We start from the raw sequence: 16,834 nt of genomic DNA, 5'->3' as shown, positions 1-16,834 counted from the left end.
TTGTCCCACTCACCTGTGTTGTAGTGCTTGGTGCAGTAGCGCAGGTCCTTCTCCTCTTTGAGTAAGAACTGAGGTAGCGTGAGGCCGTCGGCCACCTGCACGGCTCCCTTCTCGTCCCACTCGAATATGAGGTCGTTCATGGTGTAGCCGACTGGAGAAGAGAGCGGGAGGTTAGACTATTTCCATCACTAGGCCAGTTCCGAGGTGAGCCAGGCCTGAGCAGAATCGATCACAGGCAATCGCCGCCCAATGCATGCTGGTTAGATTTGTGTCCGACTTGCTCTGACATCATGCACACGGATCACATGCTTATTTTCACAAATATGAGGAAAAGTTTTATTTTGAATCAATGGCGGTTTGCAGTTTTACAGCTTTTTCAACGTAAAATAAAGCCACACTAGAGCGCTGTTTACTGTGCTCCAAGGCTGCAACACAACAAGCGCCTGGTCGCTACGGAAACCAAAACTTGCGCGTATTAAATTGGGAAGCGATGATTTGAAACCAAATCCTCCAAATGATTCCAATAAAGAAACGATTCTACTGGAATCGTAATTTTTGAAACGATTCCAAGTAGGAATCGGTTCTCGATGGTCGAGAGAGATCGAGGCGGCCGCAGGTTTGAGACGCAGGCGACGCAGCTGCTCTCCACCGACTGCAAGACCCGGGGCATGATGGGAAACGGCTGGCTCTCAGCTGATCTAACAGCTGATTGGTTCAGAATCGACTCAACGTGATGATGTTTTATATAAACGTTTTATTGTTTTTGAATTGGTGGGGATTTTGAGTGCTATTTGCCTGATTTGAAGGCCTTTTCTGTGTTTTGTGTGGCTGATGGTAACGTTTAGTAGTCAGAGAGACTAAATATGAGGAGGTTACAGATCATCGACAGTCGGTTGTTAATTAACGCCAGCAACAGATCGCATGTAGAGCATTTTAACAGCTACTCTGTCATAAGAAAAACAACTGCCAACACTGAATGTTAAGAATGTCCCCGAGTCAAACATTGACATTATGAAGCTGTCGCGTCCTCTTGATACTTAATATCAGAACCAACACCAAATATCAGTATGGTGCCAGCGAGTATTGTAGTGTTCTTTCTTTCCTTGATGACCGCTGACCTGCTGTAGAAGTACAGAGCTCTCTGGACTACAGCTCCGGATGTTTTTGTGATTCCTCTCATGTCTGTTCAAAAGACTGAAAAGGCCACAAAGAAATCTATATCATATCTCTCAACCTACCAGCTGCTCAGTGACCCATTTTGTGTGTGTGTGTGTGTGTGTGTGTGTGTGTGTGTGTGTGTGTGTGTGTGTGTATTACTCACAGCTCTCCAGCTGCATGATGCAGGTCTGGACGTCCATAGGGAAGTTCTTCAGATCCATTGGACAGGCCAGGATCAGTGTTATTCTGCAAACACACACACATGCACGCACACGCACACGCACACGCACACACACACACACACACACACACACACACACACACACACACACACACACACACACACACACACACACACACACACACACACACACACACACAGCATCACTTAGTACTAAGAGGATTATTCAGAGATTTATCAGTGTAACCCAACCAGCCAGTGCCAGGCCATCGCACCAAACAGTGACACATCAGGACGTGTTTGAAATCAATCAAAATTAATACATTTGTATTCTTTTTTTTGTTGTTGGGATAAATGAATCAATGTATTGCTGCGCTACTGCTGTTATCCAGACTGACTTGTAATAAGTGCAACAACAATAGCTTAAATGAATGAATTACTGGCAATACTTGCACACAAAAAAAGCTTTACAGATAAAAGTTTCATTACTCAGTCCCTCCAGAAAAACGTGATTATGCGATCGCATAATTCAATGCATAATCAGCCAAAGTCCCCATATTTATGAGGGGGGACCGCATTTTTTCAAATACGCCGCACTTTCGCCGCATAAATTGCCGATTTCCGCGCAAAATATGTGGGGCTTGCATGATTTCATAATCCCCGCATTGTCGTTGGAAAAAAGTCACATATATCTTAGCAGAAAGTTGAAAAATGTTGCGTTGACTTCCCCTGTTGCCATGGTAACATTATGAAGTGACATAATTACACGACGTGAACATCATCGAAAAAGCTGCAAACCCCGCAATGAAGCCGTGATGAATCCACAGTTTTTGCAAGTTCCCGCAATTTCATCGCATAAAATCGCATAAACATCCTGCATATGCCATCGCATTTTTTAAGAAAACGTGCCGCATAATCAAGGATTTTAGCCCGCAGCAATCACAAAAAAACTCATAAGTTGGGAACTTGAGATGTGCTTTTTTATCAATGATTTAGTTAAAAATAAAAATAATCACAGCCTATTACTCAGAATGGCAAGTCTCTCTTTAGCTTAAGTGTGTGGCCCTGTGAGCTCTAATAACACTGCCAGCCGCATCCTTTAATCAAAAAGATATTTGATAGATATTGGTCGCAGCCCAAAATAGAGATGGATTTTTCAGAGAAACTTCCCAAATACTGATGTTGATGAAATCAGAATGAGAAAACCTGATGAAAACATGAACAGGAATGTGACATTAGAGGTCACAGTGTCACTGTACACCTCTGCAAGTCTTCTTCTCTGCTGGAGGACTAACAGGGAATGGAAACCTGTCGGCGAGCAGGCGAGCAGCAACATGGAAATGAATCTAGTTTCACGCAAGGCTGACCCGTGAAACTCGGAAAATGAAAATGTTCGCGGCAGACGGTGGTGGTGACACATTAGGTTCCCGAGTCTCAGGCATCAGAATTAATTATTGCTGTGACATGGAGGGAATGTATCTCTGCAAAAGTCAACTTTTCCAAGAAATGTATGGGAAAACTAGTTTATAATTGGTATGACGCATTACTGAAATTAAAGACTTTCATTTTAAAATGAGATATCTCACATTGTCAGACATCATTACTGCTTCACTCTGCGCAACAGACCTCAATATGTTATACTTTTTTTGCCGTTTATTTGAAATTAGCCATGGAATCATCTGTGTTTTCAAAATAATGTGAACCAATTATACTCATGCTACCAATGATTACTTTCAATATCAATCAATCTTTTATTTTTCAATCAGTCAATTAAGTGTGTAGTAAAATGTCAATGACTAATTTGCTACTTTGTGAACTTTTTAACTGAAAATAGTTGGTAAAAACAATTATTTATAATGAAACCAGTTCAGTACTTATATCCAAAGCCTTGCAATAACTTAAAGTGCTCATATTATGTTCATTTTCAGGTTCATAATTGTATTTAGAGGTTGTACCAGAATGGGTTTACATGGTTTAATTTTCAAAAAACACCATAATTTGTTGTACTGCTCATTGCTGCAGCTCCTCTTTTCACCCTGTGTGTTGAGCTCTCTGTTTTAGCTACAGAGTGAGACATCTCACTTCTGTTCCGTCTTTGTTGGGAGTCGCACATGCGTAGACCTCCCTGTTTTATTGTATCTGCTCTTTAAAAAGACACTTCCTGAACATAGTGGAGTCTGAACACAGCAGACAAACAGCAACAACTAAAGAAGCAGCAAGCGGACAATCAACAAGTAACATCAGTAGGCAATAATCGATTGTGGTCTGTCACTGCATCGATGCAGAATGGTCCAGGTCCGCATTACCATGCATCGATGCAATGATTCATTTCGACGCCCCTAGTATTTGCTCAAGTGACAGAGCTGCACACCGTTTTATTGTTTACAAAAATAACTTAGTAAACAAAGTAACTAAAATGTCTTAACTTTAATACATTTAACTTAGTGCAGCCAATGAGTCACTTCTCTTAAAGATGCAGTAGGTAAGACTTATAAAACAAACTTTCTGTCATATCTGCTGAAACTGACCCTATGTTCCAGTAGAACTACATGAATCAGGTCATTTGAAAAAAGATCCGGCTCCTCTGGCACCACCTACAGCCTGTAGTGTGATTTGCAAAAATCCACCGCTCCCTGTTCAGATGCACCAATCAGGGCCAGGGGCGGGGTCTAACTGTGCGTCAATCACTGCTCATGCACACGCATTCATTCTCCCTTTTGGGGGGAGGGGCTTAGGAGACCGTTTTGGGCTTCAGCAGAAAGGGGGGAGGGACTGAGAAGTTGTCAATGTTGAAATGTTTTGGCTAAGTCCTGGATCTTCACAATCCTACCTACAGCACCTTTAACACCAAAACATTTCTCTTTAGGATCCCAGCAAACCACCCCAACCAAAAAGTAAGCAGTTCCCCCCGCTGGACAACGAAATCTTAACTTAGTGAAGCCTCTTCATTTTCTTTTCTTGATGCAAATGATGGGGGTAAGGTAATCGGGGTAAATGCCGATCTCCCATCAGTTAAAAAATGCCAATATCTGCTCGGATCCGATCGGGATATCCCTACAAGAGAGTGTTCATTTCACAAAGACAGAAAACCCAACCCCAGCTCCGGTTCCATTTGTGCAGAGTTGGAGCTGTCAGCAAGTTGTCACGGCGTGCAGGAGGTGATTCGGCTGCACACTCTCAGTCCCCCTGTTCTGCTCTAACAGGACACCCGCTGCTACAACACACACGTCCAGTTGGTCTGATGTACAAAATAAACTTTGCCGCGTCTGCACATTGTTAGTTAGTCCGTGACAGGATGCTGAATATGTATTACACACATGATGCAGCCGCCACAGATGTCCCACTTTCTAAGGAAGAAGACTTCCTGTCTGCTGCATCATGACACCTAAATGCCAAAGAAAAAAAGTGCCTTGCTTTATATTCCTGGAGCTTTAGACAGAGTTGAGCCTCGACAATGACAATACTATAACTAGTATATAACAATAGAAACTGATGTTATTTTCTGAATAGGGAAACATCAATTCAATGTGCAACATTAGAAAAAGACAAAAATAATGAAGACATTAATTTCATTGGACCTTGACCTTCTACAAACATTCAGATATTTTAAGAAATCTGCTAGCATTCAATGAACTGCCAAAATGACTTCTGTTTGGGTAATTACTTCGATTTGGGGAATACTACTGTTTTGGGAGCACAGTTCCCATGATGCTTTGATAGATGCAAGCAGGAAGTATAATGTAAATAAAATTGAATTAAATTGATGGTGATGGTTTTAACAATGGCATACTCTAGGTTCCCTGTTGTCTGTGAGCCTACGTCTGTGGGTGTGTGTATGTTTTACCTGGCTGCAAGACAAATTTCACCTGAGGGATAATAAAGTTAAAGTTGAAAATTAAAAGTTGGGGAAAGGAATCAATGCTGACTGATGGAAACAAGAAGTAAGCAGTTCAAAGTCACACGTTCCCTCTCCTCCATTGTGGCTCTATAAAAACATCCTGCTACTTCTGTTTTTGCTCCTTACAGGCAGGAGTCATAACTCACTTAGTGTCTAAAGAGATTACCAGAAAAAAAATGACAAATGTTGTTTTTCTGGTGAAGACCATCATCCTAAAATAAAGTGTCATGGATTTCTCGAATTCCCCTTTTTTTCAGTATTTCCTTATTATTTTAGAGAAAACTAACATTTGATCAAAATACATGATGCATTTTGGCATGCATCATAGATTTTCCTTTTGATAAAGCACCCCACGTGCACAAATGGGACCAATTATCAGCTCAGAGGAAGCAACGCATTTTCTTTTGAAGTACGGCAGGATATGTGACTACATACGAATGTTGTCGTCCAATCTCTGAATGTACACTTTTAAATTGTTGGAAATGTAACACAGAAGACGGCCAATTACTTCATGGCCTTAGGGTCCTGCGATAAGGTCCAGTAATTTTGGACCGGGATACATGATAACCTATGTGGGATTGCTGGGACCCAGGTTCCATTCAGCCTAAGATTATTTGTTCTGGGAGATGGGTCAATCCTAAAAGGGATATATAAGCACTTAAGAAGCTGGGTCCAGACTAGTTTAATGATCGCCAGACAGATTATTTTAAGAGGATGGAAGAATGAAGAGGTGCCGTCAATCCAGGAGTGGGTTTGTGAGATGGCTAGGGTGGCACCGTTTGAAAAAAATGTCATATAATCTGATTGCCAGATTGGATGTCTCTATAAAATACCTGAGCTTTCTGGAGGGCTCCTAAGGAGCTTTGTGCTGGGGAGAGACATGTATGATGGGCTTATGGTGTTGTCATTTATACATTCATTTGGTTTATTGTCTATTTTGTTATTCTTTTTGTTGTATGGGCTTGAATATTGTAGTTACCGTGTCATCTTTTCTTGATTTCTCTCTGGGTGGGTGGTGATGATGAAGCCAACATAGCTTTTGTATGTTTAAAAAAAGAAATAATTGTTTATCACAAAACAAAAGTTCACTTTCATCTTGGAAGAGACGTGGCCATCGGTCATAACTCTGTCTCGTGCTGCTCCATCGTTGAGCGATAATCATCAAATAACAGAGTAAACAACATTTACAAGACCCACTTCCTCCTTCTTCCCCTCGGGATGGTTTAATATCCCAAGCCGCCTCGTCGCCTCCGAGATCAAACTGATCAACGGAGGGTTCATTCTGATGTTGTCAAGTTAACAAATGAAAGCGGCAGAGGCGGAGCGCGCAGTTCATCCCTTTTCTGACGATATTTCTAAAGGGCCAATCTAACTCCTCCTCCTGCTGGACACAGAGGTGAAAACTGCGGTTGATAACGGATTAGACTCGCTGCTGGAATACTAACAGGCTCAGTAGATTACCATGGCTGCTGCGTCTCTTTCTCATTCGCCCCTCAGCAGAGGCAATAAAAGCGGAGAGGAGAAGGAGGAGGAGGAAGAGGCACCGGCAGGCTAAAAGGTTTGTCGGCTGAAGGCAGCTATAACTCTGAGAGCCTTGAATAGGATGTCTTGGCGATACAAAAAAAAAAAAAGGGGAGGAAGTAGGGCTCTGGAGGAAATAAAAACCTCCAACTTTGACGCAATAAGAGCACTCTAAAGCAGAAGATGAAGGTCTTTGGAATGCAATAAACTGGAAGTCAGAGCAGTCATTTTCTATCTTCCATCATAGTCTTAGAACTGATAGATTCAATATAACCTCCAGACTTATAACCCTCTGCTGTGACTCCAAACTTCTTTTTCTATTGCTGTTATATTTCTTTTAAAATGATCATTGAACTGTTATACTCCGCCAGTATCAAGGCACTGTGCTTTTTACAGCTGCTAAAAAGTGAATTACATTGTTGCACTTTTAATGAATTAGTCTGGATAGGAGCAGGGGACTTTTGTATGTATCAATGCTGCAGTAATCACTTTAATAACCAGCAGGGCTGGGGCGATACGATTCTTTCACGATACATGGGTGCCGATTCGATTTGTATTGCGATTTTCATTCATTGCGATTCTAGAAGTCTTGCCATTCGATTCATGAATATCGGGATTTTCTTTTGCTTCTTTAACAAAAACATAAGTTGAATAATACACTTCCAGAGACCATATATCATGAGACATTTCTAAAACCGAATTGTTTTCTAAAAAGAATGCGCATCACATGTCATCAGTCAGTCTGTCATTACGCTGTCATTTATAAAAAAAAAGTAAATAACATATATATATATACAATATATTCAGCATTTTCTGGAATTTCAGTTTTGCTGGAAACTGATGGTGTTGAGCATCAGCGTATGAACAGAAAATATTTAGGTAAATCATTGGTAAAATAAATAAATACAAAATATCGATTCTAGGGAAAAGCAACGTGATATCATGACTTTGCGTAAACATACACGCCCACTTTCTTAAGCCAAGTGGCGTGTTATCTGTACGCATTTTGAGCTTTCCGCGTGTATGTCTACGCTGTATACAGCGGACGTAAACATATCGTTATCGCGTAAACATACACGCCACTTTCTAAAGCCAAGTCTGCACGCATTTTGAGCGCCGTATACAGCGGACGGGTTGGGTTTAGGAAAAGAAGAACCGGTTGGGTTAAGGAGAAGAAGAAAGCGACGGTTGAGTTTAAGTCCTGTGCTTGACCCATCCGCCACCCCGACCAACCTCCCTATGCGGATTTTTGCCCTTTCATACTACTTGCTACAGCATAAATTCACACGCAATCGCAAGGTAATGTAAGTCAATGGAGGCCAAACGGCGTTGATAAACACGCTAAAAAGCAAGTATGTGTCTTGATAACACGCCAATTATGTCATATGAATTGGCATGTCATACATACACCACTTCTCAGTCTGGGAAAAGAATCAATTTTAAAAATTGTTAGGAAAAACAACCACACAAGATGCATAAGATTTTCCATTTCTTTCCCCCACCCCAAACAACCAGGCCTTTTTCCCCCCCCACAGTTGGGATGTAAAGCCTCACACTTCCTGCACTCACCGTATGCTGTACAGCACGTTGCCGTTTTTAGAGATGCGTAGCAGCTTGTTGTCAGTGGTGACCTCGTGGAAGTTGGCTCCCTTCTCGTTGGCGAAGAACAAGTCCGGTTTCCAGATGGAGTCCAACATAGAGGGGTCCAGGTCCAGCGAATCGTCGGGGTACTCGCTGTAGGCCAGCCGAGGGTCATTCCACTGCTGTCTCAAGAAGATGTTCACTCTGTAGTCCTGAGAGGAGACAGACAGCGGAGCTGTTAGAGAGGGAGATGCATCTGTTCTAAAGCTGTGGATGGATGGATGGATGGATGGATGGCAAAACAAAAATGATCACACATTCAGTGATATTGATAAGCGGCACTACAGAGAAGAACAATTTCCACACCCACAGGAGCGGGAAACTGACCAGAATACAATGCACCAGCCACCCAATAACCAATTGATCTTGTTCTTGACACACTTTTTGGGTTTAAATTGTTAGGCCTTTATTATAGAGTACAGCTGAAGATGTGAAAGAGAAGAGACAGGGGGAATGACATGCAGCAAAGGGCCGCAGGTCAGGGTTGGACCTGCGGCCGCTGCCACAAGGACTGAGCCTTTGTACATGGGGCGACCACTCTACCAGGTGAGCTATCCAGGCGCCCCGCATCGTTCATCTTTTAGCTCATATTGAACTATCACCATCATCACTGCTGCTCTCTCCATGTTTGACTACCACGCCTGCATCCTCTGGAGGGCCAAAGGCTCTCTGAAGCAGATGAGGCACGGCCGAGGGAAATTGATTTGGAAGAGAAATTAAATTACAACAAATCTGCAAAAGTTTTAATAAAGCAAAAATGCTAGAAACAACTTGAACGGAAGGATGTAAAATGTACCCGCAGGGGAAATGTTCCCTTTAAAAAAGAAAAAGGGAAAAAAGGCTCATCAAGGGTCATTGCACTGCTGACTCAAGATGCATATTCATTCCATATTGAGGAATGGATGGACAGATGTACCGATGGAGTGATGGACAGGACTTTGCAGTTGGGTGAGCAGGTGGTTATGGGTATTCATCCATTCGTCTTTTTCTCTTTCATGCAAGATTTTACGGATCACAGTGAATTGTGGCCTCAAGCCATATCTAAGGTCTGTTTTGCTGCCTGTGAGCCGGCGTGCAGCCTCAGATCCTCCTCAGCCTTTAAGACGTTAAACTTTATTTTTACTCTTTACTCGTATTTTGGTACTTTTCCTTGGAGGCTTGTGTTCGCTGTGGTTTGGTTTTAAAGTTGAATGAAGTTGCCAGAAATAGAGGGAGTCATAGACAGGCAGATGGATGTGTGGAGAGTTGGCCTTGTACAGAGCTGAAGGACATCGAGCTGCTGCTCCCTCTTTAGTCTTACACCGGGAGATGGAGAGATACAGTGGGACGACAGTCAGAGGGATAGATGAACAGGAGATAGAAAGGCTGTAGATCGTTTTTCAAAGAAATTCACAAGTCACAGAGCCTTCAAAGATGAGATAATAACGAGTGCTTGTGTTGGGTTTTAGGGTTGTTGTTGCAATAAGGAGGATGGATTTCTAAAGCACAAAAGGATAAAGCCTTTTCCTCCGTGACTTAGAACATATCCAAATCAGTGTGTGGTCATGGTTTTTGTTGTTGGGCAACTTCATGTCCTTCCTTATTGATGATTTTTACAGTTTCTGCAGGTTTCACCAAGTCGTTTTTAAGACCATTATGAATTAAATTTAAAACATTATTATCACAACATCAACTCAGCCCTAAATACAAAAATGTTTTTCAAGCCAAGTATTGTTAAAGTTGTACTTCCCCACAGCTGAAGAATAAAATCAGTTTTATGTCTGTGGTACAATCCAAAAGAGACTCGCGCCAATAACACGAAAGCTGATTGGCTGCAATATAAGTTGCATATTGGTCTCATTTGTAGTTGTAATATTGCAAAGTTATATGTGGACTGGCGAAAGAAAGAACTACAACACCACGGAAGTAAAACAAAAAAGAGAGCATTAGAGGTAGCGTTGCATGGACGCAGGAAAATTAAGACCTTTTAAAATTAGTATTATAATCATTTTTAAGAACACAAAACTTGAGCAAATTTAAAGTGCTCATATTATGCTTTTTGGCATTTTCCCTTTCCTTAATTGTGTTATATATCTTTTTTGTGCACGTTATAGGTTTACAAAGTGAAAAAACACAAAGTCCACACCAAAGGGACTTACCATCTCCAACAGAAAACACTGTTCACAAACTGCTCCAAACAGCTCTGTTGTAGTCCAGCCTTTACTTCAGAGACAAACGTGGTCACTTTGTAACACACGTTATAATGCTCGCCTAGCTGCTAGCATGGCACGCCCTCATACTCTGCTTCTGACTGGCTAGTAGTCCTTACCTAGCTACTGTCAGGGCACGCCCTCATACTCTGCTTCTGACTGGCTAGTAGTCCTTACCTAGGTACTGCACATGCGCAACTCCCAACAAAGATAGAACAGAAGTGAGATGTCTCACTCTGTAGCTAAAACAGAGAGCTCAACACACAGGGTGAAAAGAGGAGCTGCAGCAATGTGCACTACAACCAAAATATGGTGTTTTTTTGAAAATTACACCATGTAAACCTATTCTTGTACAACCTCTAAATACAATTATGAACCTGAAAATGAACATAATATGAAGACTTTAAGACTTTTTAAGGCCTAATATTTAGATTTTGAAATTTTTGACTTTTTAAGACCCCGTGGAAACCCTGTATGAAGTGAAGTTTTATTTTCTCTCTTAAGTCTTCTATAAAGGCGGCAATCCTTGGTGTTGTTTGCAAACCATCTACAGACCGTCTTAAGAGTAACTGAAGAGACTGAAACTAAATATGTGAATGGACATGATTCTCAGACACAGATACAGCATTCTTAGAGAAACTGAAAAACGAATAATCTGAGCTGGACACCAATGGTATTCAGGTGTGCCAAAAATATTGACTTGACACAACCCCTGGGTTTCTTTTGGTACCGATCACTGATACAGTTTGTTCAAATATTGTGTAATTAAAACATATTTGAATGTTTTTTTAATTCATGAAAAGTTCTTAATCCAAGTAGCCCTAACTCTAACCCTTACCCCAACCAAATCTGTGCGTCTAAAAGTTTAGTGAATAAAGCCTTTGTGTATCGTCCTGAATCATGTTAAACAGCCTATTTTAGTAAAATGAAGCGCTCTGCTGAACATTTCTTTGCGGCCTTCAAAGTACAAGGCATCGGTAGCATTAACTCCTCATGTAATATGCAGTACGTCCTGTACAAATAAGCCTGCATTCAAATGTTTGACCTTTGAATCAGTTAATGCCGCTGATCTGTGCTTTACTGATCCAAGTCTCGGTTTTAAAAGCTTTCATCGAGCTGGAATGTGAGCCAACTGGAGGTCAAATCCAGACTGCAACACAGAGATGAACCTCCACCGTGTGCCTTTAAAACCTTCAGCCTCCGCTGTTTAACTGAACGATCAATACATCTCTTACAGGTCTGACTGTGTGCATTGGGTGTATGCTTAAAAGTGTGTATCCCTGCACTTCTACATTTGTGAGGACCAATTTGAGTTTTGGTGAATGAGCATTTTTTTGTAAATGAGAAGATCTAAGATAATTTGTAACGACTAAATAGACCATGTGTCAGTGACAAATTAACTCATAGCAGATATTTATGGGTCAGTAGGGTTGCGCTGACCTGACAAAATGTATACAAATATATTTTTTAGGATGTTTTGTATATAAATGGAAACAGCAGAAAATGTGTTTTATTGCTGTTTTGCTATTCAAAATTAATACATATACTGCATTATGTGTTCAGTAGTGAATAAGACACATTCCGAGTTTTCTCAAATTAAATATTTGACTTGAATACATGATAAAGAACGCTAAATGAAACTAGACAATCTAGTCATTGTAACTTCCAACTTTGACAGTCAGTTACTACTCTCAGAGCTGCAAGAGGTAGCTCAAACGCTGTTTGTTCAAGTGTTTAAACAAAGGACTAATGGTGTCATTTTTCAGGTGAGAGCAGTCAATTTGTCTGGTCCTCCATCACCTCTTTTATTGGTTGTTTTGATGGTTAGAATTACGTTAAGGTTAGTGTTGGAATTAAGAATCGATCCAGGTAGAAGATATTAACTGTTGCTCCCTCGGAGCTTTATTGTATAACCTCCACCGCCCATTCTCCCCTCCCTGTTTCACAATCAGAGATGGAGTGTCTTTATTCAGCGTGGGATGGCATTTAGCTCGCCCCTCTATCCCCCTAATTGTCAATTATTCTCAGAAACATGGAGCTTGGCCACTTTGGCCAGGCTGAAACCATCATTAAGCTGCGTGGTGTAGCAGAAATGCTTCACAGGGACAAGCCACGGCCATGCCAGCAGCCCCAGCGGGTGGCATTTAAAGGAGCAATCAGCCACAGTACTGTACTATGTGTGTGTGTGTGTGTGTGTGTGTGTGTGTGTGTGTGTGTGTGTGTGTGTGTAATACAGTCACATGGCCATCAGCCTCAGTGAGACCACGTTTATCACTGTTTATTAGACGGAATATCTCACATGAAACAAATGAGCTTGACCTTTCAAAAAGGAGTCGCCTTTTCTTCTGCTCGAGAATATGATAAATAACCCGAAATGGTGCAGAGATGAGGAGCGTCTGTCGATGGAGCGAGGGAGCAAGGGAATAGAGAAGAGAGGAACGAGCCCACGCCAGGGTCATCAGTCATATGCCCGCCTGCGGTTTGACACCAGCTTCGAAAGGGCGAAAGTTGAGAGGAAATGTCCTTTATATGGCGTCGCTAAAGACTAAGATAATTATGAATTCAGTGGTAGCACGAGTTGTTGTACAATTGTTGTAATGTCGCTGAACTATTTTCTTCTCTTGCATGGCAGCGAGATTTTAAAGTCCCAATAAGTCGGCGTGTTCCTTTAAAAACAAATTTTGACATCCCTTGAAAGCCAATCATGAAACAACAGCTGGTTTCATGGGGAAAAACTGGTCATCTTGGGGATGTCATGCGCGCCATAAAGCTTCAGCATCATGGGTCAGAGGCTCCTCGTGGCTGCAGATGGATGCACATTTAGTGCATTAAACTGAGGGGGGGATTGGACAGAGCAGCATTCTCCCATTCAAATAAGGGGAAAGAAATGTGTGGGTGCAAAATAAAGATTTCAGGGAATGATTAAGATTCAGGAGTGAATGGATGACTAATTCGATGTTTATTAAAAAAAATGTTGAGGTTCATAAATTGGGGGTATATGAGAAAATCTGGAAACCATTTCACCAATTTATATAAAAAAAGGAGACATAGGGGAGCTTCCACAGACGGTAAATGCGGGACATGATACCTACAATTCAATAAGTGAGGAACCCCAGAAGGGGAAAGGACTGAGACATGTCTTGGGTGGGTGACAGCAGAGGTGCAATTCCTGTTTGTTTTTGTATTTGTGCGTATCATGGCTCTGCTGGGGGTGCCGCTGTTCTTTACATGTGATACTGTCATATCATTTTTGCTGTTAGAGTACAACAGAGGTTAAGAAGGAAACGTTGTTGTGGGCTTGGGTGGGGGTTGTTAATAGTTGTAATTGTAATGAAACGTCAATATGTCCTCCTACGGACAGGGGAATGTACTGCAGGATGTTATGTCACATACGCATGATGATATGCAGTAAAAAGTGAGACTCCTACGGCGTCTGTAGGCTCATACTCATGGTTTAATATCCCGACATACAGCCGTTGGACTGTTAAGTGCCGCCACGCTGCTAAGAAACCATTAGCAGAGGAAATGCTGTACTTACACAATACCGCACTCATTTCAGAATGTATTAAACTCAGGCAGTAAACCATGCATGAAAGACTGCAATCTTACTCCTCCTCTTCTTCTTCTTCCTCTTCTTCCTCTTCTTCTCCTTAAACAACAACAAATGCAAGGACTACAGAAAAACAGCAGCAGCCATATTCTAATTCCACGCCATAACATCCTGCCGCCTCCCTGGATGCTGCTCAGGTAGGAAGGAGCGATAGGAGGTTACGGAGTCTCACACATTATTGCGCCACATCTGCTCTGCCCAGACAACATTGCACTGAGAGAGAAAAACATGTTGTTTTTCACTGTGTGGCCTCGAAATAAGCTGCACCACCACCACCAGCAGCACTGTGGGATGCCAAATCAATTTACAACAGCAAACATCTCTCTGGAGCTCGAGGTGATTTTGAAAAATGAGACATTTGCCCATTGAACTGAGCATTTTGTGGATGTCTGGGAAAGAAAAGTAAAGCTAAAAGGCATTAAGCGACTGTACATCAGAGGGAGACATTTTGCAGCAATTATACCTCCAAAATGAATGTGGATTTCTGCTCTGAGACAGTATTTAGACCAGAGCTGTGAGACTAAAATAGTGCTGACTGTGTACAGCTGCAGAGACACAGTGCAGATATAATAAAGTCCACAGACACAAGGTCCAATACATACACTAATTGACACGCACAAGGCAGAAATACTGTCCACTTTTTCTTTATTTTGGTGTTTGAGATTTCTATGCAACTTAAACAACACTTAAAAATGCTACTGCTAATATTGAGTGGGTCTGAGAGAAAACTAGACTTCTGCCCCTCCTCTTGGCTCTGTTTTCAGGCTTTAGTAAATCTAGTCCTTGACGTTGTCTTTGGCCAATCACAGGCCATTTCAGAGAGAGGGTATTCCTATTGGCTGTTCTACAAGTGCAGATGCGCGTGCACGTCCCTTTCGATAGTGAAAACTTGATTCAGTGACGGAAAATCTGGCAGAATTGGAAGGATAAAAGGAACCCAGAAGAAGGATGATGGCCTTCTCAACAAGAGTCTAAAAGAAAGTCTGACAAAAAATGTAATGTAACACGTGTCAATATTGGCGAAGCGTTTCTGAGATGGAGAGAAAATGTTAATAGTTTAGCCTTCTGCTAATCAGAGTCAAAGGCTAATTTAAGTTCATGCTTCTGCAGTCTTTATCCTTGACGTTCCACTTCCGGGATTGCTCCGTTGCCGACGAAAATTTCGCCGGATTTCACTCTTTTAGGCCGGATATCCGTTGCCTTGGGCTATGGTTAACTGCTCCTCAGATCTCTGCAGGGTAAATCCAGACAGCTAGCTAGACTATCTGTCCAATCTGAGTTTTCTGTTGCACGACTGAAACTACTTTTAAACGTACACGTTCCACCAAAACAAGTTCCTTCCCGAGGCTATTTTGCAGAGGCACCGCGGCTTTTCCCTGTGCCTAGCACCACCCATGACGATTGTGATTGGTTTAAAGAAATGCCAATAAACCAGAGCACGTTTTTCACCCATCCCGGAATGCTGTGTGTAGACTAGCCAGACCCTCCTTCGCAGCGCTGTGGAGGAAGGTCTGGCAAAGCGAGACTAATGTTTCTGTAGCTAGCTAGACCTCGAATCACAGTATGTCATCTCAAAGGGCTTTACAAAGAAAACAGAATGGTAGTTTTCATAGAATGGCCGCAATATAACGCCAGTAAGATACAATGAATGACTAGTACTCATACAGGTTACTGTATGAAGAGAGGGGCTGAGGACAGAGAGGGGACAGCTGCAGGAGGAGGGCTGCATTTTACTATTCTGGTGGGTTTCTATTCTGCCTTTTCTAGAAAACTGCGTACCCCAGTTTAGAATGTTTCTAGGAAATAGTATCTAAAAGCAACCAGTAAACTTACTGTTGCTCTTCCTTTGAGAGCGTCTACAACCACGATAGATGGAGAGAGAACGAGGGAGAGATATGCATGGAGGGGGGAGAGAGCTGACAATCATACTTTAAGTAACACAGTGTAAAGCCTGGGATGGGAACAAATGAGCAGTGAGATAACTGTGTGTATGTTTGGGAGAGAGAGAGAGAGAGAGAGAGAGAGAGAGAGAGAGAGAGAGAGAGAGAGTCAGAGAGAGAGAGAGCGAGACAGACAGACAGAGTCAGAGAGAGAGCGAGACAGACAGACAGAGTCAGAGAGAGAGAGAGAGAGAGAGAGAGAGAGAGAGAGAGAGATGAATGTCACAAATAGTACAGAACAGTGTATATCCTACGTGTTTGGGTTTATTAGGCTTTATATCTCATATCTAACCTTAGGTTAAGAGAAAGAAGACAATACAGACACATTTATATTACTCATACATAATGCCATTCTGGAGAAAATGGAAGAACTGTTACAGCAATTGAGTGTATTGTGTATAGTTGTGTATGTATACGTGAGTCGGAAGCTGAGAATGTCATTTTTCACTACGACAGTAAGAACCATTTCATCAATTTTATTGGCGATAATTATAATTATTGATATGATAAGTCCAAGTTTTCTTAACCTCAAAATGTCATTGAATTTGGATATTATACGGCTAGTGTGAGTACACGTCTGTTCTTAAAATAAGAGGAAATAATGGATGGAGAAAACGAGTGGTAGAGTGGGATGAAGAGTGAGAGAAGGGGGTTGCGTGTCTCGCTGAGTATGTCTGAGTGTGTGTGTGTGTGAGA

The 16,834-nt window shown here is 41.8% G+C and overlaps 1 protein-coding gene across 1 annotated transcript in view; it reads right to left on the bottom strand.

Moving 5' to 3' along the window:
* glra1 (glycine receptor, alpha 1) overlaps nucleotides 1-16,834 on the bottom strand; it is a 100,330-nt gene that overhangs the window by 42,306 nt on the left and 41,190 nt on the right. Inside the window, exons 6-8 of the mRNA XM_078261398.1 lie at nucleotides 8,328-8,551; nucleotides 1,322-1,404; nucleotides 14-151 (exon numbers count right to left, since the gene is read on the bottom strand). Coding sequence (XP_078117524.1) covers nucleotides 14-151; nucleotides 1,322-1,404; nucleotides 8,328-8,551 — 445 coding nt within the window. The remainder of the gene's footprint in view (nucleotides 1-13; nucleotides 152-1,321; nucleotides 1,405-8,327; nucleotides 8,552-16,834) is intronic.

The sequence above is a fragment of the Sander vitreus genome, chromosome 10 (assembly GCF_031162955.1).
Source record: "Sander vitreus isolate 19-12246 chromosome 10, sanVit1, whole genome shotgun sequence".
Lineage (NCBI taxonomy): Eukaryota > Metazoa > Chordata > Actinopteri > Perciformes > Percidae > Sander > Sander vitreus.
The sequence above is the reverse complement of the archived record's forward strand: the minus strand, read 5'-3'. Positions and strand labels throughout refer to the sequence as shown.